General features: G+C 41.0%; 2 protein-coding genes across 6 annotated transcripts in view; one reads left to right on the forward strand and one right to left on the reverse strand.

The window, feature by feature from the left end:
* LOC310734971 (pre-mRNA splicing regulator USH1G-like) lies at nucleotides 1-15,301 on the reverse strand. Its single transcript, XM_083557513.1, has 5 exons — nucleotides 15,170-15,301; nucleotides 13,780-14,097; nucleotides 5,589-6,030; nucleotides 1,634-2,173; nucleotides 1-430 (listed from the first exon to the last, which is right to left on the reverse strand). The coding sequence occupies exons 2-5, from the start codon at nucleotides 13,941-13,943 to the stop codon at nucleotides 134-136; spliced, it is 1,443 nt and encodes a 480-aa protein (XP_083413639.1). The 5' UTR covers nucleotides 13,944-14,097; nucleotides 15,170-15,301; the 3' UTR covers nucleotides 1-133.
* The window catches only part of LOC310734957 (proton channel OTOP3-like), a 16,846-nt gene continuing 10,062 nt past the window's right edge, over nucleotides 14,878-21,661 (forward strand). For all 5 annotated transcript variants that reach the window (XM_083557487.1, XM_083557488.1, XM_083557489.1 and 2 more), the window contains exons 1-3: nucleotides 14,878-15,445; nucleotides 19,717-19,853; nucleotides 20,119-20,177. In XM_083557487.1, coding sequence (XP_083413613.1) covers nucleotides 15,079-15,445; nucleotides 19,717-19,853; nucleotides 20,119-20,177 — 563 coding nt within the window. In that variant the 5' untranslated portion in view covers nucleotides 14,878-15,078. The remainder of the gene's footprint in view (nucleotides 15,446-19,716; nucleotides 19,854-20,118; nucleotides 20,178-21,661) is intronic.

Consider the following 21,661-nt stretch of genomic DNA (forward strand, 5'->3'; position numbering starts at 1 on the left):
ATATTTCAAATGGTCATTTTCTACAAACCCAGCTGTGTCTAATATATATCCATATAAAAGCAAACATAAATATGAATCATTCACATAAAGGAACTCCTAAACTGTTGTAGGCATCACTTAAGTTCACACATTCTTAGAGCTGAGTATCACACATGGCCCTGGCTCGCTGCAGAGTGTGTGTGCGCCGACTGCAGGCTTCCAGAAGCTTTTTCCTGGGTCCTAGTGGAACATTGATGATGACCAAGTTAGGCTCCGAGCACAGCATCAGAGCTTCCAAATCCATTTGCTCTTTCAGGAACAGGGACAGGAACTCCTCTAGACCCTGAGACAACAAGAACACCTTCAGAGGAGAGGAGCAAGGATGCAGGTCATCATACTCTACTTCGTAATCACCATCATCTTCATCATCATCGCAGTCCCACAGAAACGCCTGCAAAAAATGTTTATATACAATAGAAAGCAGTTTAACGTTGAATTTTGCACATTCGTTTTGGCTTTAAAGCCATAGTGAATCCTCCCATAGTGAACCATGTTTCTATTTCTCCACAAACCAGCCACAGATATGAGTCTGACCATCCATATGATTGATAAGAAAATATGATTGAGTGGACCAGACCATCTTTTCCCATTGCTAGATGGTCCAGTTCTGATGCTAACATGACTATTGTATGAGCTTCTGGAGGTGTACAGGGGTCTACATGGGCTCTAAGTCCATTCTGCAGCTATACAGCTATAGCCAGGACCAACTTTTTCTTTAGCATTCAATGCTACAAAAGGTCTTCAGATGAACTAGTCTTTATTCTCAATGGATATAAAATATTATGAGGCTCAAGTGCCCATGTGCTTGTTGCTGGTTCTCTTCTTCTTCCTTGAAGCAATTTTGGTAGGTTCTAACCCTTGTATACCAAATATACCCCACATGACCTGCTATTTTGAAAAATCAATGATCCAGTCATCTAGACATCATGACTTGTTTTTGATTATTAAAATTGTTTAGATCTTTACACTTGCCCATTTTATTTGCTTCCAACACATCAACTTTCAGATCTAAATATTCACAGGCTGCCTAATGTTTTCCACTCCCATGCAGGTGCCAACATTATTTCTTTCACCTCTCAGTGGGTAAAATGTTATGGCTTGTTGGTGCAAAGACAAGACGTTTTTGCAGGTAGAGGTACAATCCAGATTCCAACAAGCTGGGACACTGTGTAAAATGTAAACTAAAAACATGCTCTGTTCATGAAATGAAAAATACAACTAAGGAAACCCAGAACTGTTCAGCAGATAGAATCATGTATCAGACACATATGGGACAACATTCCTCTCCCAAATTTTCAGCAACTGCTCTCCTCAGTTCCCAGATGTATACGGACAGAAAACGGGATGCTAAACAGTGGCTCTATCCCAACTTTTTTGATACGTGTTGCAGCCATCAAATTCAAAATGATCTTATTCTTTTTTTTAAATGGTAATTTTTTTTTCAGTTTAAACATTTGAAATGTTTTGTGTTTTATTGTGAATAAAATATGGGTTTATGAGATTTACAAATCATTACATTCGCTTTAAATTTACATTTTACACAGTGTCCCAACTGTTTTGGAATCGGGGTTGTATGTTCTGAGTATTTTTGTACCTTTGAATATCTGTCTTGAAGTCTTGCAGAGCTGCTGCAGGTGTCCTGACACAGACTGGAATGTCTGAGATGTACACGCTCACACTCACTGAAGTAAGAATTCTCTTTTCTCCACAACTCCTCACCTTCTACTCCAAAAGCATCAACTTCCTGAACTCCATCACTGCTGTAATTCCTCCGGAAAACGAGTGTCCCGAGCCCAGGGCGGGAGAACAGAGAGTCCTCTCCTGGCTCATTATATAAACCTGGATCACTCACTGCATGTGAAACCACAACTACATCATCATCATCATCATCGCCATCATTTGGGTTTTGAGGGAACATGTTCCGAACATGAAGTCTGTGACGAGGATTTACGTATGTCTCCTGCTTTAGGAACAACACATCGTTCCCCAGCTGAAGCCCAGATAGAGAGCGCACACTTTTCCTTCCATCTTCAGAGATCTTAAAGGTGCCATCGGCCTGCTTCTTCTTCTTCTTCTTTTTCTCCAGACACTTTGGGATCTTTGTCTTAGGTTTTGGCATGGAGTTTAACGTGGCCTGCAGGGGGAAAATCACAAACGCTACACTGGCATACAGAGAAGGTGCAGTTAGAGGTACATTAAATTTAATTCAATTCATGTTTTTTTGTTTTGTGAAACCTTGAGAGGAACCAGACTCAAGAGGGAACCTCATCCTCATCTGGGTGCCACCGAATGTCCATTTATTACAAATTAACGATGATGAGGTGCAGTGATGGAGATCATAGCAGACTGTAGTCCTGAGTCAGTGTAGCAGAGTGTTGACATTAACTACAGTCCAAATCCTCAGAGTTCCTGTTCTTACTCTGGAATTTCATGGATCTCCAGGCCGTTGATGTGGAACATCATCAGCTGCACAGAGTCGCCTCCAATAGAAGAGAACATCATCCAGAGGAAGACCAGGACAAAGTGGGAGGATCCGCGGAGGGAAGGGGGGCAGGAACAGTGATCACTGGAACCTCAGGAGCATGTTTAACTCGACCGAGAGAGAGAGAATGTACATACATGATAAAAGTGGTGAAGTGGAGACACCGCTCCCAACCTGAAGCTGGTTAATTTTCCATAACAGCACACCAGAAAGTGTTTTATTCCCCAAAAAGTTGCATTTAATTTAGTTATGGAACATCTCATCCTTCTCATCATTTTCTCTTTTTATTCTCTTTCTTCATCCTTTTAATTCTTTCTGGACCCATCTAATTCATTCAGACACCCTACCTCTAGATGGAGTTCTTTCCCACTCTCTGCAGCTGAGGATGGTTCCACATGAAACAATCTAAAGATCCATGAGGTTCAGGTTAAACTCAAGAACCATGAAGATGGACATGGACTGTAATTAATAATTGCTTTAATTGTTCAGGTCTGCAATCTCTATGAACAGTTTTACACTCCAGTCTCAATCACTGAACAGGTGAAAACCTCAACAATGATGGAACTGTAATGAACAGACACTGGGAGTTGATGATGAATTCCATTTTGAGTCTGGTTTCTCTCAAGGTTTCTTCCTCATGTCATCTCAGAAAGCTTTTCCTTTCCACTGTTGCCTGTGGCCTGCTTATTATGGGGAATCTTAGAGGGACTTGTTTCTAATGCTGTAATGTGTGTGTGTGTGTGTGTGTGTGTGTGTGTGTGTGTGTGTGTGTGTGTGTAATTTATTTCTTTTTATAAAGCTGCTTTGGAATATTGTACACTGTGTGTTATGTGTTATGAGGTGTGTGTTATAAAGTGTGTATGTGTTGTGTTTTATGAGTTGTGTGTTGTAAAGTGTGTGTTATGTGTTGTGTGTTATGAGGTGTGTGTTATGAAGTGTGTGTTGTGTGTTATGAGGTGTGTGTTATGTGCTGTGTATTATAAGGTTGTGTTGTGTTGTGTTTGAGGTGTGTGTTATAAAGTGTGTATGTGTTGTGTGTTATGTGTTGTGTTTTATGAGTTGTGTGTTATGAGGTGTGTGTTATGTGCTGTTTATTATGAGGTGTGTGTTGTGTTGTGTTGTGTTATGAGGTGTGTGTTATAAAGTGTGTATGTGTTGTGTTTTATGTGTTGTGTTTTATGAGTTGTGTGTTATGAGGTGTGTTATGTGGTGTGTGTTATGTGCTGTTTATTATGAGGTGTGTGTTGTGTTGTGTTATGAGGTGTGTGTTATAAAGTGTGTATGTGTTGTGTGTTATGTGTTGTGTTTTATGAGTTGTGTGTTATGAGGTGTGTCTTATGTGTTGTGTATTATGAGGTGTGTGTTATGTGCTGTTTATTATGTGTTGTGTGTTGTGTGTGATGAGGTGTGTGTTATGAAGTGTGTGTTATGTGTTGTGTTTTATGAGGTGTGTGTTGTGTTTTATGAGGTGTGTCTTATGAAGTGTGTGTTATGTGTTGTGTTTTGTGTGTTATGAAGTGTGTGTTGTGTGTTATGAAGTGTGTGTTATGAGTTGTGTGTTATGAGGTGTGTGTTATGAGGTGTGTGTTATGAGGTGTGTGTTGTGTGTTATGAGGTGTGTGTTATGAAGTGTGTGTTATGTGTTGTGTTTTATGAGGTGTGTGTTGTGTGTAATGAGGTGTGTGTTATGAAGTGTGTGTTATGTGTTGTGTGTTATGAGGTGTGTGTTATGAAGTGTGTGTTATGTGTTGTGTGTTATGAGGTGTGTGTTATGAAGTGTGTGTTATGTGTTATGAGGTGTGTGTTATGAAGTGTGTGTTATGTGTTGTGTGTTATGAAGTGTGTGTTATGTGTTGTGTGTTATGAGGTGTGTGTTATGAAGTGTGTGTTATGTGTTGTGTATTATGAGGTGTGTGTTATGAAGTGTGTGTTATGTGTTATGAGGTGTGTGTTATGAAGTGTGTGTTATGTGTTGTGTGTTATGAAGTGTGTGTTATGAGGTGTGTGTTATGAAGTGTGTGTTATGTGTTGTGTGTTATGAAGTGTGTGTTATGTGTTGTGTTTTATGAGGTGTGTGTTATGAAGTGTGTGTTATGTGTTGTGTTTTATGAGGTGTGTGTTGTGTGTTATGAGGTGTGTGTTATGAAGTGTGTGTTATGTGTTGTGTGTTATGAGGTGTGTGTTATGAAGTGTGTGTTATGTGTTGTGTGTTATGAAGTGTGTGTTATGTGTTGTGTGTTATGAGGTGTGTGTTATGAAGTGTGTGTTATGTGTTGTGTGTTATGAGGTGTGTGTTATGAAGTGTGTGTTATGTGTTGTGTTTTATGAGGTGTGTGTTGTGTTTTATGAGGTGTGTGTTATGAAGTGTGTGTTATGTGTTGTGTTTTGTGGGTTATGAAGTGTGTGTTGTGTGTTATGAAGTGTGTGCTATGAGTTGTGTGTTATGAGGTGTGTGTTATGAGGTGTGTGTTATGAGGTGTGTGTTGTGTGTTATGAGGTGTGTGTTATGAAGTGTGTGTTATGTGTTGTGTTTTTATGAGGTGTGTGTTGTGTGTAATGAGGTGTGTGTTATGAAGTGTGTGTTATGTGTTGTGTGTTATGAGGTGTGTGTTATGTGTTGTGTGTTATGAGGTGTGTGTTATGAAGTGTGTGTTATGTGTTGTGTGTTATGAGGTGTGTGTTATGAAGTGTGTGTTATGTGTTGTGTGTTATGAGGTGTGTGTTATGAGGTGTGTGTTATGAAGTGTGTGTTATGTGTTATGAGTGTGTGTTATGAGGTGTGTGTTATGAAGTGTGTGTTATGTGTTGTGTTTTATGAGGTGTGTGTTATGTGTTGTGTGTTATGAGGTGTGTGTTATGAGGTGTGTGTTATGAAGTGTGTGTTATGTGTTGTGTGTTATGAAGTGTGTGTTATGAAGTGTGTGTTATGTGTTATGTGTTATGAGGTGTGTGTTATGAAGTGTGTGTTATGTGTTGTGTGTTATGAAGTGTGTGTTATGAGGTGTGTGTTATGAAGTGTGTGTTATATGTTGTGTTTTATGAGGTGTGTGTTATGAAGTGTGTGTACCTGTGTGTAGGTAATGCTGGAGTTAACAGTGTTGAATTGTGGGATTTTGTGTCCGTCGCTGATGGAGAACCTCACAGACCCGGCTGCGGCCAAACCCACGGTCTCCTTCAGGAATTTTTTCTCCATGCGTCGCTGTTTCTGGTGCTGCAGTTCTGCACAGTGTTTAATGCGCTGCTCTGCATTACAGAACGCTCGCTGCTTCAGCTTCCTCACCAGTTTGGGGTTAAGAGCGCTCTGCTTGGCAACGACCGAGTCCAGATACCGCACGGCGTCCATGTGTCCTCGCACGGCGGCCAGGTCCAGGGGGGTGTGGAAGTCGTTATCCAGACACCACACGTTTGCACCGAATGAGACGAGGAATAAAAGGCAGTCAAGGTGGCTGTTGGCTGCGGCCAGGTGAAGAGGAGAGTTTCCCCAGATATCACACTTATCCGGGTCGCCTCTGACATCAGAAAAAAAAAAAACCGGCACAAGGACAAATCACTTACTCTGAGGTGTAATATTCCAAGGAAGAAGATATTTAACTTTCCCTGGAGAGGCCGATTTAGCAAGACTTTATAGGGTAAGGGGTTTCCAGTAGTGATGGGAAGATTAGATCACTTTATTGATTCTTTGAAACTCTGTCATCAAAATGAACAAATACGTTTTTAATAATTTTGTTCATTTCGGTCATTTGATCAGAAAAAAATTTCAACATTTCAATAATCAGATCTCCAACACGTCTACTTTCACCAACTTTAACTACTTTTCCAATCATGAAAATATGAAGGACAAATTTGATAGAATGAGGATCTTCACCGCTCGGATCTTCTGGTCAAAATCGTTAGTTCTTTTGTCATGTGACTCCCATAATTATTGTATCCTCAATGTCAGGATTCGGACCCAAAGAAATCTGATCTATTGCACTGCGTAGTGTCTATGGGAGTCACGTGATAAAAGAACGAACGACTCGGACCAGAGGACCCATGAGAAGAACTCAGCAATTCTGTTTCCTGCACATAACCTATGGAGATTTTGAGATGCTTTGCTCATGCACGTCAAGTAGAAGATGAAGGAATCACTCTTTGAGACGACTCGTTCTTCTCAGTCACGTTAAGTCATCATCGTTCACACCCGGTGTCAGATGTTAATGATCAGACTGGTGCTTGTGAGTAAAAAGAGAGGTTTAAAATACGGATAAATGACGAAATTGTAACCCCACTCTTTGTTACCCTCAGGACCTGGGAAAGGGGTGTGGCTAAATAAACAACATTTTTCTTCCTGATCTACTCCAAACTTAGGAAAAAGTTTATTTTTATTCAAAACGCCTCACATCAGTCTGTTCATCATAAAGATGAGTCATAAAGATGAGTCATAAAGATGAGTCATAAAGATGAGTCATAAAGTCATTTTACCTTTTTTTTTTTCTTTCTCTTCTACTCCTCCTCATTATTCTGGAAACCAGCAGCTACATCCAGGTGTGCACACAGCTGTAAAGCGTTTCTGTGACTGAGCAACAGTGAGGTTTATTTTTTTCACGCTGCCACTCCTGAGTTTTACGTATCAAACCCTGTGCAGGACCGAACACGTATCTATTTACATTTTACACGATTACATCTCTGCCTGTTCCTGCGTGTTCTTCACACTCCATCAATCATCCAACTACAACATGACAGCAGGTCTCCGTTACAATCCTGGATCATTTCCATTTCAGTTTGGGTTTCAGGAACATCATCATCATCACTAAACTGTTTCTACACAAATCTACATCCTGGCACCTTCAGAGTGAAAGATTACACTTAAAAATTCATAAAGCTTTTCAGTCTGGTAGCTCAGCCTCTCCCTGCTACTAATCACCTACACCTGTCCTACTCTTACTATCACCTACACCTGTCCTCCTCCTACTAATCACCTACACCTGTTCTACTCTTACTATCACCTACACCTGTCCTCCTCCTACTAATCACCTACACCTGTCCTCCTCCTACTAATTACCTACACCTGTCCTACTCTTACTATCACCTACACCTGTCCTTCTCCTACTAATCACCTACACCTGTCCTTCTCCTACTCATCACCTACACCTGTCCTACTCTTACTATCACCTACACCTGTCCTCCTCCTACTAATCACCTACACCTGTCCTACTCTTACTATCACCTACACCTGTCCTCCTCCTACTAATCACCTACACCTGTCCTACTCTTACTATCACCTACACCTGTCCTCCTCCTACTAATCACCTACACCTGTCCTACTCTTACTATCACCTACACCTGTCCTCCTCCTACTAATCACCTACACCTGTCCTCCTCCTACTAATCACCTACACCTGTCCTCCTCCTACTAATCACCTACACCTGTCCTCCTCCTACTAATCACCTACACCTGTCCTACTCTTACTATCACCTACACCTGTCCTCCTCCTACTAATCACCTACACCTGTCCTTCTCCTACTCATCACCTACACCTGTCCTACTCTTACTATCACCTACACCTGTCCTCCTCCTACTAATAACCTACACCTGTCCTACTCTTACTATCACCTACACCTGTCCTCCTCCTACTAATCACCTACACCTGTCCTACTCTTACTATCACCTACACCTGTCCTCCTCCTACTAATCACCTACACCTGTCCTACTCTTACTATCACCTACACCTGTCCTCCTCCTACTAATCACCTACACCTGTCCTACTCCTACTAATCACTTACACCTGTTCCCCATTTACCTGTCCCCTTTATAATGTCCCCATTCTCCCTCACTCACGGTCCGATCTACCAGTTACAACCATAGATCACCCAGACTTCCTACCTCGCATGTTCCCTGTTTTTCCATGTTTCTGGTTACACTTCTAAGGAAGCATTTAATTAAGTTTGCCAATTTGCTACAGTCTCTTCTTGAACTCTCCTGTGTTTGTATGTTGAAGACAAATAAAGACGTTCTATTTTACTCATGGCTTCTAACGCCTGGTCTATCTGTGACAAAATGTCAAGTCAAGTCAAGTTTATTTGTATTGCGCTTTTCACAACAGACATTGTCTCAAAGCAGCTTTACAGAAATCAACAGTGAAGGTGAATGGTGTGTGTTTATCCCTGATGAGCAGCCTTGATTCTCAAGGTTTCTTCCTCATAACATCTAAGGGAGTTTTTCCTGGCCACAGTCGCCACGACTGTGGCCAGGAAAAACTCCCTTAGATGTTATGAGGAAGAAACCTTGAGAGGAACCAGACTCAAAAGGGAAACCCATCCTCATTTGGGTGACATCAAGAGTTTCATCATAAATCTTTCAACAATACAGAACACTGGAGAGAGAGAGAGAAATGTTTTGGACACGTGACCTGAAGATTGCTATGTGCTTTATTTTGAACATTTCATTCCATATTTAGTGTCCATTCGCTGTTGATGAGGAAGATGTTTCCACTAGATTTTGTGGAGATTTATTCAGCTACAAGGGTGTTGGTAAAGGTACTGATGTAGGTGAGAAGGTGAGGAGGTCTGTGGTGCTGTCAGAGTTCACATTTATTCATGTTCAATAGTGTTGGAGCTCTACAGCAGAAGATCTTTCACCAAATCCAAGCCCATGGACAGCAGAGCTTCATGGAGCTGACTTTGTGCACTGTGTCGTGCTGGAACAGGTTTGGGTCTCCTAGTTCAAGTGAAGGCAAAATGTAATAGTAAAGACAAGAAAATTTGTTTTATTCATGACACTTATATAAACATAAAACTTTCAAGATGTTAAATATTTTATTGTATATTTACACTTTATAGGTCTGAGGAAATTTGAACAGCTGAAGGTCATTATGTAATAAAATTCTTATCTGTGGTTACAGTTGTTAATAAAAAAAATAAAAAAAAAAGCGAGAGAGAGCATGAGAGAGAAAGAGAGTGAGATAGAGAGCAAGAGAGAGAGAGGGAATGAAAGAGAGAGAGAGAGAAAGAGAGAGAGAGAGAGAGAGAGAGAGAGAGACTTTAAGTGCCCTTTATTTAAAAAAATTCATTTTTAACTAAATAAGAATAGTTGTAGCGATCGTGGAGTCTACATGTCTACATGTCTGTTTGTGGCCACGGCCACGTGTATGATCCTCCACTGCAGATCAGATGTATGCTTCTTCACAAGGGGGTTTATACAGGGTCCTCCAGCTGCCTCATGGGGAAGAGCCAGCAGGTCCAACCACCTCGACTCCTTCACACCAGCCAGAGAGTTCTGATGGGTGACCCTTACACTGACTGCATACAGAGCTTTCTTTGTGCCATTTTCAAAGTCTGTCAGGTGAGGTGTCCTGAAGATAGTATTTCTCCATTCACTTCTGGTTTTTCTGGCACTTCTGGATGGAGAAAGGGGGGGAAGTGAACCCTGTTCTAGTGCCTCCTTAACTCCAGAGGCAGTGCTAGGATCACCTCTCTCAGCATTCCCATCAGCAGTCAATGGGATTGGATTTTTGTCTGCTCCCCCAGTGTGGTGGTAGATTTCCATGCTTCTTCAGTCCTTGAGCCTCCAAGCTTTGTAAGTCTGGCTCTTTGAAGGTGCTGACCAAAACTCCCCAACATCAGAATCCTTTCCAGAATCAGTGGGTTGCTGAACAAGGGTTCCTCTCTGAGTTGCGGGTCCGTGGCATCCTCGTGATTTAAGTCTTTGTAGATCCACTGTGATTTTTATCATTTCATCAGGTGATGTGGTTATGCTGATGTGTGTCTTGATTGTGTTGTCAGATTTTCCGTTTCAGGCTAAAGAAGTAGGAGGTTGGGGCATTTCTTCTTCATGAGGGTTTTCTTGGCCTGCTCATGGAGATAAGAGCTTAGTGCCTTGTTCTTTAAACTAATGAGGTTTTTTCCCCTTTTGTTTTTAGCAAGTCGTTCATTTTCTAGGTTTCTTATCTCCCTTTCTATTTCTTCAACACTGCCTTTTATTAATGCATTTGTGTGTGTTGTGTGTTGGTGGCAAAACATTTTGATCTGTGCATTTCCAACCTCCCACCATGTGCCTATGATATAAAATCCCCGTTGCTTTGTCTCCATTCTTCCCAAAAAATGTTCCCAAATAAATTTTGATCCCGTAGCAGTTTTGAATTTAAGCTCTAGTAAGATCTGGGCTTTGCATTGACTGATCAATAAAATCTATTGTGACTATGTGATGATCTGAAAAACCGCTGGGATAAATTATTCGTCCCACAGTGGGGACATTTCTGTAGATAAATAAGGCTCTTTAAAGTGTTTCTGTCGGTTTCTGTAACATAAAATCTGATGTTGCAGCACTTATTCTTTAATGTATTGTTTTACTCTCTGGTTCTCTTCTCTCCATGGATCTATAAATCCACGTTTTCATTATTTTATCTAAAACTACAAAACATTGGATGTGTGGTTCTTCTGCATTGCTTCCTCTGTAGAATCTATAGTGCAGTTCCAGTGCAGGTCCAGTCTCCACCAAAAGGTTTTTACTCGCTCACTTCCTGTGTTTGAGGCATAAAATAAAAAAAATAAAAATTAATTCCTCCGATTTCAGCTTGTATTAATAGAGCGTGGCTCTGCTCTGCCTCAATGCTGTTGCTGATGTTTGCTTTTAATCTTTTTGAAATTAAAATTGCTTCTCCAGCACTGAAATTTAACCCCGTTGGTCTTCCCACCTCATCCCCCATTCTGTCATATTTACTTTATCACTATGTTTCTTGTAAAAAAGCAACGTCAATATTTTTTGTTTGATGCATTTACAGCCTGTTTCTTTCTATCCCTATGTATTAATGTTTAAAGTTCCTACGCTTCACTTATCCATGTAGAAGAGATAAAGAGGAAAGAAGAGCAGATGAGGACGCTAAAGCAGGAGAGAAAACACCCTCGTGACGTGACCCTCTTTTTTTTACATTGTTTTTTTGTTTCTTTTTTCTGAGTCATTCTTTTTTCTCCTTACGTAGACTTGTTTCTATTTTCTGCAGATGAAGCCTCTTTTTTTTTTGCTTAGTTGCACAATAGTGGGTTTTTTTTGTATTTTTGCTATGGATAAAAGGAATTTGCCTGGATCTGGAAAGTAGTCTGATACTTCCACAGATTCTCCAAAAGCCTCTAGAAACGCTTTAGATTCCATCTAAAGAGTAAAAGAGTGTGTGTGTGTGTGTGTGTGTGTGTGTGTGTGTGTGTGTGTGTGTGTGTGAGAGAGAGAGAGAGAGAGAGAGAGGAAGAGAGGAAGAGAGGGAGAGAGCATGAGAGAGAGCGAGAGAGAGAGAGAGAGAGAGAGAGAGAGAGAGAGAGAGAGAGAGGAAGAGAGGGAGAGAGCATGAGAGAGAGCGAGAGAGAGAGAGAGAGAGAGAGAGAGAGAGAAAGAGAGGGAGAGAGCATGAGAGAGAGAGAGAGAGAGAGAGAGAGAGAGAGAGAGAGAGAGGAAGAGAGGGAGAGAGCATGAGAGAGAGCGAGAGAGAGAGAGAGAGAGAGAGAGAGAGAGAGAGAGGAAGAGAGGGAGAGAGCATGAGAGAGAGCGAGAGAGAGAGAGAGAGAGAGAGAGAGAGAGAGAGAGAGAGGAAGAGAGGGAGAGAGCATGAGAGAGAGCGAGAGAGAGAGAGAGAGAGAGAGAGAGAGAAAGAGAGGGAGAGAGCATGAGAGAGAGAGAGAGAGAGAGAGAGAGAGAGAGAGAGAGAGAGGAAGAGAGGGAGAGAGGGAGAGAGGGAGAGAGAAAGTGGATTTTTATAACTGTAAGCGTTTAAATAATAACCCAGTGTGTGTCCTGCTCTTATAGAAAATCATCAACATATTTCTGACCAATCAGAATTCAGAATTCAGTGCAGTAGAGTAGGGGACACTCACCAGAAACCTTTAATGGGAACTTAATTAGGGAATTTTTGAAATATTCCAAGGTGGAAACTTTTGATGCCTCAGTAACCCTGCAGTAGGGGTTGCTGTGTGCATGTGATTAATAAATGTGCAGGTAAAAATTCAGCTAAAATCGCATTTTAGATTTAAACCAAAATTTGTAACAAAAATGATCCTGCAAGATTTTTTCTTTATCTACATTTATGATCCCTGTTAAATTCAAACCTGCAATTTAGTAAATTCCCAGTTTATTTCCATTCCTACCAATTATTTTCATGGTATTTCCAGTCTTGAAAATTCCTGGAAGTTAGCAACACTACTGAGAATTACCAGGGGCTGATATTGTGGAGTGTGTGTGTGTGTGTGTGTGTGTGTGTGTGTGTGTGTGTGTGTATATAAAAGTCAGCATAATTGAATGTGTCCACTGACAGGTTTATGAATCAGGATGTATGGTGCAATTTGCTGACTATTTATTAGGTTTTCTGCCATCGGCGCAAAGCTCAAAGGTCATCATGGTGTTATAGACGTCTCAACACACTCATTAATTCTTTCTGTGATATTTGACATGAGAGAATAACAAAATCACCTGGTTGAGTCTCTGCAGTCCAAAATCGTATGAGAATAAAATGCTGAAAAACGCAACCAATCAGAATCCAGTATATGCACTGACATCATTATGAATGAATTTTTATTTAGTTTTTCTCCAAAATGTTGCACAACCTCACCGTACCTCACATTGTAGCTGAATGAATCGCCACAAAATCTATGGAAACATCTTCCCAAAAGAGTGGATCTTATTGTACATGGAGATTAATGTGGATTTGGATGTTCAAAAAGAAGCATATAGCAATTTTATGGTCAGGTGTCCACAAACTTTTGACCTTACAGAATATTTATTTCTGTAAAGCTGCTTTGTGACGATGTCGGTTGTTAAAATGTTATCCAGATAAAAGTGAATTGAAGGATATAAATATTATGTACCTGGTATTTTTTGAACCTGTTTAGATGACCTGTGTGTGTGTGTGTGTGTGTGTGTGTGTGTGTGTGTGTGTGTGTGTGACAGGAAGTGAATTGCCTCAGTGACCTTTTCTTCTATTCATGCTATTTAAATGCAAATAACTGGAACTCTGACCATCAACACAGAGACAATAAAAACCATGTTGTGTGTTTTATAAAGTCATAAATCTCTCTATGAACTCAAAAAGGAAATTTGTATATTAGACAGGGGATATTTCCATGATTTACTTATGTTCATTATTACAATTAATCCAGTGTTTTATAACAGACTATATAGAGTATATTAAATAATAAAAAAATTTACTAATTAAAATAAAACAAATATTTAACTGGCAGGCAGACGGACAGACAGACAGGCAGACAGTGTGTGTATACTAAGGTTATTACACACTCACCCTCGCCCCAGCATCACTCTCAGAGCCTCCAGGTTGCCGTGGTGAGCCGCCCACAGCACCGGACTCATCCCATCTTCATCCTCAGCGTTCAGCTCTTTCCTGCTGGCCTCCTTCAGTAGGGTCACATGACCGTCTCGTGCTGCTCGGTGATATCTGTTGTTCATTTCAGCACCAGCTGCATGTGATTTTTCTTAAGTGCTCAGTGTCGTCTGGTGAACAGTGTAAGATGAAATGAGGCTACTGGAGAAGGATGAGCATCGCCGTGGAGGCAAGAGCCGTTAATCAGGACACGTTATTGGCTGAATCCCAAACGGCTTCCTATTGGACAACGAGGTAAGATAAATCACCGTGGAGCAGTTTCCTGGTTCTATGTTCTAATGCAGAATTCTAGATTGTGGTTTGTCAGATGTTGGTCTAGAAATCAATCTATAATAGCAACTATAATATATAATTATATAATTAATAATACTATAATATTGCAGTTTTGATTATTATGATAATTATTAAAGAACTCGTTCATGTAATATGTTATTGTTTCTATAGCAACAATTTTGTTCAGTCACAACATCGATATTTAAATTGATATCAAGGTATTTTAATGAAGTTTTCTGTAAGGAGACACTTATTATCATGATTCTCCAGTGTCAGCGCTTTGTAACAGCTAAATCTTCAGGACAGACGAGTTTATTGACTTTCTTCAGGGTTCAGGACCACACTTCAGATAATTAAAAAGATAAAATACTTCTGTCAGTATATTCACTCAACCTGTGTGTCCTTCACACTCGTCCCAGGTGTTTACACTTCATTAATCCTTTTCCTCTACGCTGTTTGTTTTACCCCAAGGTGAATAACAGGCATCAAACATTGACTTTCTGATAAGACACCACGTGTTCACTGAGGAACTCCAGATTCTTAGGAAACATCTAGAACCCCAGTTCACATGTCTGAGCATGTCTCAGCCACACGGAGAGCGTATGAGCTACTTCTTAGGCCAAAAACTCAGGTGAAAAGTGCAGGTCTGGAAATCGGCTTCATTCTTTAATAAATTACAATCTGCGCGTTACATATCAGCTCACAGGAGAGAGTGCATATCTTACTTTCAGCGTGCAGACACACCCAGTCTAATACTAGCGTGAGTCAACACACACACACACACACACACACACACACACACACACACACACACACACACACAATGGCACTTTTTCCTCCTCTGTATAGAGTAAGGTAAAGACACATGAACTGATACGGATGGATAAATATAAATATACATAAGTAGATAAAGACATAAACAAACAAATGCAGGTTGAAACAAGAGAAACCGAGGAACTGCAGATGGATTCCTATGTAAAGAGTTTGGAAAACAACACAAAGGACTCGGACGACGGACCTGACAGAGACGAAGGAGCCGTGCTGCTGTGGGTTCCCTCCGGACGCAGACTCATTTCTGGACTCTTGGGGATAAACGTGCTGCTCCTGGGAGCGGCCCTGGTCGCCGGAGACACTCTGACCCCCGACGGACTTCAGCATCACGAGCCAGAGGTTTTCCTGCTGCTGATGATGGGGTTCAGTGTGGGGTGGATGCTGTGGTACCTGCTGTGGTCACGACGGCAACCTGGAGCTCCACCACACACCGATCACCACGCGGGGGGTGCTACGGTCACGGGTAAGAAAACACACACACACACACACACACACACACACACACACACACACACACACACACACACACAGATACAGCCATTTTGTGTGTTATTGTTTTAATCATTCTACCATCACAAACACAAGGGAGGAGGAGGAATGGAGGAGGAAGAGTTTGGATAAAAAACACTATTTTCTAAAGCTAATTAAATTCAAGACCAAGTCAAGACAGAGACCAGAGCGTGTCAAGAACAAGTCTTGTGCACAAGTATGTGTTTATACAAAGACATGACCAAGACCAAGGCAGAGCGAGAACGAGTCCAGAACAAGACCAGACCCGCACTCATACACCTGATATGCTGAGAAATGATAATGAAATAATAATAAAACATCATTACAGAGGTGAATTTTACTGTATGTGTACGAATTTTGGATTCTATGAGCAAACAACTGTAAATACCAAAAATGTATTAAGTTTATTGACGACTGGTTTTTCCTTTTGTTTCTATGTAACACTCCGTATTGTAACAGTTTTGAGCAGGTTTTGGATGAAATACTGTACAAGTCGCTCTGTCATGTTTTTGTTTATATTTGAGGAACCTGCTTACAAATAATATACCTGAAGATTAAATGTGTGTAAAAGGAATCCTGAAGCTACATGTCTCCATTCCACACTTCATCACCGCGCAGTTCCGTCTGGACTGCGGCTCATTGGAAGCGACTTCACCGTACAGCAAGACGATGAGCCGAAGCGCACGTCTGAGTTCTGTACGTGTTATTTAGAGAACAAACAGACGCCTAGAGTGATATCTATCATTGAACCACCTGCCCAGTCACCACACCTCAATCCTACTGAACTGTTTTGAGATGAAGAAGAAAATCTTCAACTGGTGAAGAACATCTCTGGAGAGTTTAAAAGAGACACAGCAAAATATTTCAGCTGAACGTTTGGAGAAACTGTGTAAAACTGTTCTTCATGCTAAAGGAGTATTTTTACTGAAAGTACAGTAAAACATCTGGACATTTATAGATTTGTTTGTTTAAATATTTAGACAGTTACATGAATTATGAAACAGATTTAGAAGTAAGTTACTGACTGCATTTCAAGTTAAACGTTTTGTTTGTATTCACCAGAGATGGAAAGATTTATAAAACATTGTACTCAAGTCAAAAAACAGTTACTTCAATGAAATTTGACTTAATATGACTTAAGTACAAGTAAAGTTAGCGGTCTATAAATCTACTGAAAATTTATTCTTTATTTTAACATTAGTGAGACAAAAAGATACACAGTGAGGAAAATAAGTATTTGAACACGCTGCTATTTTGCAAGTTCTCCCAATTAGAAATCATGGAGGGGTCTGAAATTGTCATCGTAGGTGCATGTCCACTGTGAGAGACATAATCTAAAAAAAAAATCCAGAAATGACAATGTATGATTTTTTAACTATTTATTTGTATGATACAGCTGCAAATAAGTATTTGAACACCTGAGAAAGTCAATGTTAATATTTGGTACAGTAGCCTTTGTTTGCAATTACAGAGGTCAAACGTTTCCTGTAGTTTTTCACCAGGTTTGCACACACTGCAGGAGGGATTTTGGCCCACTCCTCCACACAGATCTTCTCTAGATCAGTCAGGTTTCTGGCCTGTCACTGAAAAACACGGAGTTTGAGCCAGAACCTTGATATGCTTCTTACAGAGCCACTCCTTGGTTATCCTGGCTGTGTGCTTCGGGTCATTGTCATGTTGGAAGACCCAGCCTCGACCCATCTTCAATGCTCTAACTGAGGGAAGGAGGTTGTTCCCCAAAATCCATGGCCCTGGTCATCCTCTCCTTATTACAGTACAGTCACCCTGTTCCATGTGCAGAAAAACACCCCCAAAGCATGATGCTACCACCCCCATGCTTCACAGTAGGGATGGTGTTCTTGGGATGGTACTCATCATTCTGCTTTCTCCAAACACGTTTAGTGGAATTATGACCCAAAATTCTATTTTGGTCTCATCTGACCACATGACTTTCTCCCATGACTCCTCTGGATCATCCACATGGTCATTGGCAAACTTAAGACGTGCCTGGACATGTGCTGGTTTAAGCAGGGGAACCTTCCGTGCCATGCATGATTTCAAACCATGACGTCTTAGTGTATTACCAACAGTAACCTTGGAAACGGTGGTCCCAGCTCTTTTCAGGTCATTGACCAGCTCCTCCCGTGTAGTTCTGGGCTGATTTTTCTGGGCTGTTTAGCTTCTTCCATTTTCTAATGATTGCTCCAACAGTGACCCTTTTTTCACCAAGCTGCTTGGCAGTTACCCCGTAGCCCTTTCCAGCCTTGTGGAGGTGTACAATTTTGTCTCTAGTGTCTTTGGACAGCTCTTTGGTCTTGGCCATGTTAGTAGTTGGATTCTTACTGATTGTATGGGGTGGACAGGTGTCTTTATGCAGCTAACGACCTCAAACAGGTGCATCTAATTCAACAGCATTTTACCTGCAGCTGAGGTCTGCATCACTGGCGTCTGTCCATCTTCATCTTTCTTTTTTGCGAGTTTAGCGCATTCGTTCTCTGCCCATTAACCAATCCGTTTGCATTTTCCCTTTTGCATTATTTTTAGGTATCTTTTTTTTCTCAGTAAAAGATTATTTACAAATACTTCAAACAAAACATATTTAGTAAAATTACAGATTTTAAAAAGTATTCAAAATAACGTGAGTAAATGTAATTTGTTACTTTCCACGTCTGCTAATCACCTTAATGATCAGTGATAAATCAGGAAATGCACCAGTAATTTACAGATATCCCACAGTAGTCATTTTAACGAGTCTTGAAATGAAATCTTAGTGTGAGACTGAGAGAAGACAGAGTCAAAATGAAGTCAAGACCGAGATCTTGAAGAAATGCCTGGTCTTGAGTACTCCAACACTAGAAAAACCAGTACCTTGTCTAACCTAATGCAAGCATTAACCAGCTAATCAATGCAAATGAATCTGGATTGGTGAAGCAGGTAGTGTAACGCCCCCTGTTTGTGATGATCGTTGATGATTAAATATTAGGATATGATCAGAAGGATGTGAGTTGTGATTATAATTTGCTCTGGATGAAGGTGTCTATCTAATATTATAAATGTAAATGTAAAAGGATGCCGTGCTGATGATGATTTAGCTCTTAAATAATATTGGAAACACTAGAACTGTTTGTGCAGCAGGCAGGAAATGCTGTCATGTGTCTCAGATCACGATTCTTAGTCAAAATCTCTTCATTCTTCCTTCAGTCAGGTTCTTCTCGAGGCTCATGTCATCTCAGGGAGGATTTTCCTCATCGCTCTCGCCTCTGATTTGTTCATTAGAGATTACTGGATTTCTACAAGGGTTTCACAAATAATAGAGTATAATTGAGTGGAATGTGCAGTTGTTCTGGGTGAGAGAAATGGAGGTAAAATATAATTAGATAATTAGAAATATTAAACAATCGGAAAAATTCATGAAGGAAACAGTTTCTCATGCACTTTAGTGGATTGATAAAGAATTAAGCAAAGTGAGTGAAATCTGAACGTGACTTGTGGTTGAACCGGGTTTTCCAGTTGCCAGTGTTTACATAGCGGTGGAGTTCAGCAGAGTCAAGAATAATCAGTTTATATGGACAATAGAGCATTTTTTCCCAAACAAATACAAACAAAATGGTTTTCATGGTGATCAATTTCATCACTAAATTCCTCATGGGCAAACTTTTTTGTTTTCTGTACATGTGTGTATTTGACTGTGTTTTCCTGCATAATATCCACTTTCCCAATTGAGAAAAAATGTTTATTTTGTAGAAGAGGGTGGAGTTTGTGTGAGCTGAAGGTCATGTGATGCTTTCGGTTTTTGTTTTTTTGGGCCCTAAAATAAGCTCCGCCTCTAAACCTGAATGAAACTCTGAAACCTGAAACCTGCTACCTTTTCTTAAAAAAAGTATTATTTGTTTTGGAAAAAGTTTCTTTGTTGCTGTTAGGAGGTTTGGCTGGAATAGTGCAATTCACCTGACAGGCAGCAGGTGGCAGTAAACATCACAAACTGCTCCTTTATTGCATTATTTTTGAATAAAGGAATAGTTTGCTTTCTCTAAAAATGATAAAAATGTACTATAAATCTAGAATCCAGGAATTTGAAAACCTTTCAAATTTCCACAGCGTTGTAGATAAGTCCTCTTTTTCCCAGTGGGAAATTTTGTGTGAATTAATAGTGCACTAGAGTACAGTATTATCTTAACTTTGTGTGTGTGTGTGTTTGTGTGTGTGTGTGTGTGTGTGTGTCAGTGGTGCTCATGCTGTTTGCAGGATTAAGTCTGTTGCTGTGTCTGTTCATGATGGCGTATAATGGTATGATGGCAAAATGCCGGCCGTTAGCTAAAGTACTTCTGCCCTTCATCCAGACTCCTTTCCTCATCCTGCAGGTGAGCAACACACACACACACACACACACACACACACACACACACACACACACACACACACACACACACATATATATATATATATAGCTCTTATATAGCTCCTGGTTCATTACTTTAATCCTGGTGGAGACTTTCTTTGTCCAGACAGTGTATATTATATCAACTTGAACTATATATCATAGTAAGCACATTTTTACTATGTAGAATTTAAACATTAACTTTAATTGTATTTTTAAGTGTTCTCCTTGTCCTCTTGTTCCTGTAGACTTACCTGCTCTGGTCTCATTCTAAAGATTGCATCCACAAACACAAAGTCATCAACAGGTACCTGCTGTTTCACTTCCTTCTCCACCTCCATGCAAACTTTTTACTTTTTAACCAGGGACACGAGTTTCTGTTCCCTTTCAGGGAATGCAATGCTTTGGGAAAGTGCCCGAGAGTTTACGATCTGAAATAATGTGTAATCAGTCAAACATTGGATGCTGGCCATCACCGGGGGGTGACATCAAGACCAGGAAGTATAAAACGCACATGGAGTGAGGCACCAGCTTCTGTTTGTTCACGAAGTGCTCTGTGTGTTGATTTGTCTGTCAATTGTTTGTCAGGAAAAAACAATATCCTGGGAGCGGAGCACGCTAAGTTGGTTCCATGTCGGGGTCACCTGTTTTTTCCAGACCTGCTCACTGAGGTGTCATGGTCATAGGCAAAGCCCCTTCAGCCCCTATTTTATGCTGTATTTACACGTCATAGGGAGTAAAGTGCACGGGTATGCGATGCCGCGGGTTAAAGTGATCTCTCAGAGCCACTAAAGAGACTTCTAGGGCCATTGACCGGTATATGGCCACCCTCGTCTCGACAAAGAGGCACCTCTGGCTCAATCTCACGGGAATGTCCAATAAGGATATGGCCGTGCTGCTGGATGCCCTACTCACTCTGTATAAACTCACTCAGTAAGAAACAGGTGGCGGATTTCCAGCAGTACCTCCCACGCCACTCTCATGGGGCTGCTCAGTGGCCGCATCCCCAACCCCAACTTACAACCTCCTATTGGGGGAGCGTCAAGACTTGCACTCCCACTGTCAGGGATCCTGTATACTGTTTCGACTGGGTTCTTTCCACTTTGGTGGGAACCGAGCAGGCTCTGGTCATGCAACGAGAAGTAAACACTGTCCTGAGGATTGAGGCCATTGAGGTGCTCCCTTCATCAGAACGAGAGTCTGGATTTTACAGCTGGTACTTCATAGTTCCCAAAAAGGACAGCGGGTTGCGTCCTATTTTTTAACTACGTCAGCTGAACCGCACACTCATGAGACTTAGGTTCAGGATGCTGACCCTCAAGCAGGTCGTGTCTTAAATCAGATCTGAGAAATGGTCTGTCACGGTAGATCTAAAGCATGTGTACTTTCATGTATCCATCCTACCTTCTCACAGGAAGTTCCTGGGGTTCGCTTTCGGAGCTGAAGCTTACCAGTATGGGGTTCCTCCGTTTGGCCTTGACCTCTCACCCTGCTCCTTCACAAAATTTGTTGATGCATCCTTAATTATTGGCCATTTGTTGATATTAGCTAGATCAGAGCAGTTAGCGGCCCGCCATCAAGATGTTGTTCTCACTCACATGAAGGTTTTGGGGTTTTAACTGAAAAGTGTGCTTTCTCCATTACAGAGAACCACCTATCTTGGCTTCATATGGGATTAGATTACTTTGTGCATGCAGCTTTCCCCTGCACGCATTGTGGCCATCCTTACGGCCGCCAGGAAGGTCAGAGAAGGACAGCCTCTCACCGTCAAGCAGTTCCAGTTATCCCATT

The sequence above is a fragment of the Silurus aristotelis genome (assembly GCF_946808225.1).
Source record: "Silurus aristotelis genome assembly, chromosome: 12".
Lineage (NCBI taxonomy): Eukaryota > Metazoa > Chordata > Actinopteri > Siluriformes > Siluridae > Silurus > Silurus aristotelis.

Bases quoted from the DNA above. Each gene is read 5' to 3' on its own strand.
- LOC310734971 (XM_083557513.1), bottom strand. From the start codon at position 13,943: ATGAACAACAGATATCACCGAGCAGCACGAGACGGTCATGTGACCCTA. The intron at 6,031-13,779 runs GTGAGTGTGTAA...TTCTGATGTCAG, and splicing joins AGAGTGATGCTGGGGCGAGG to AGGCGACCCGGATAAGTGTG. The intron at 2,174-5,588 runs GTACACACACTT...TTCCCCCTGCAG, and splicing joins CCAGCATTACCTACACACAG to GCCACGTTAAACTCCATGCC.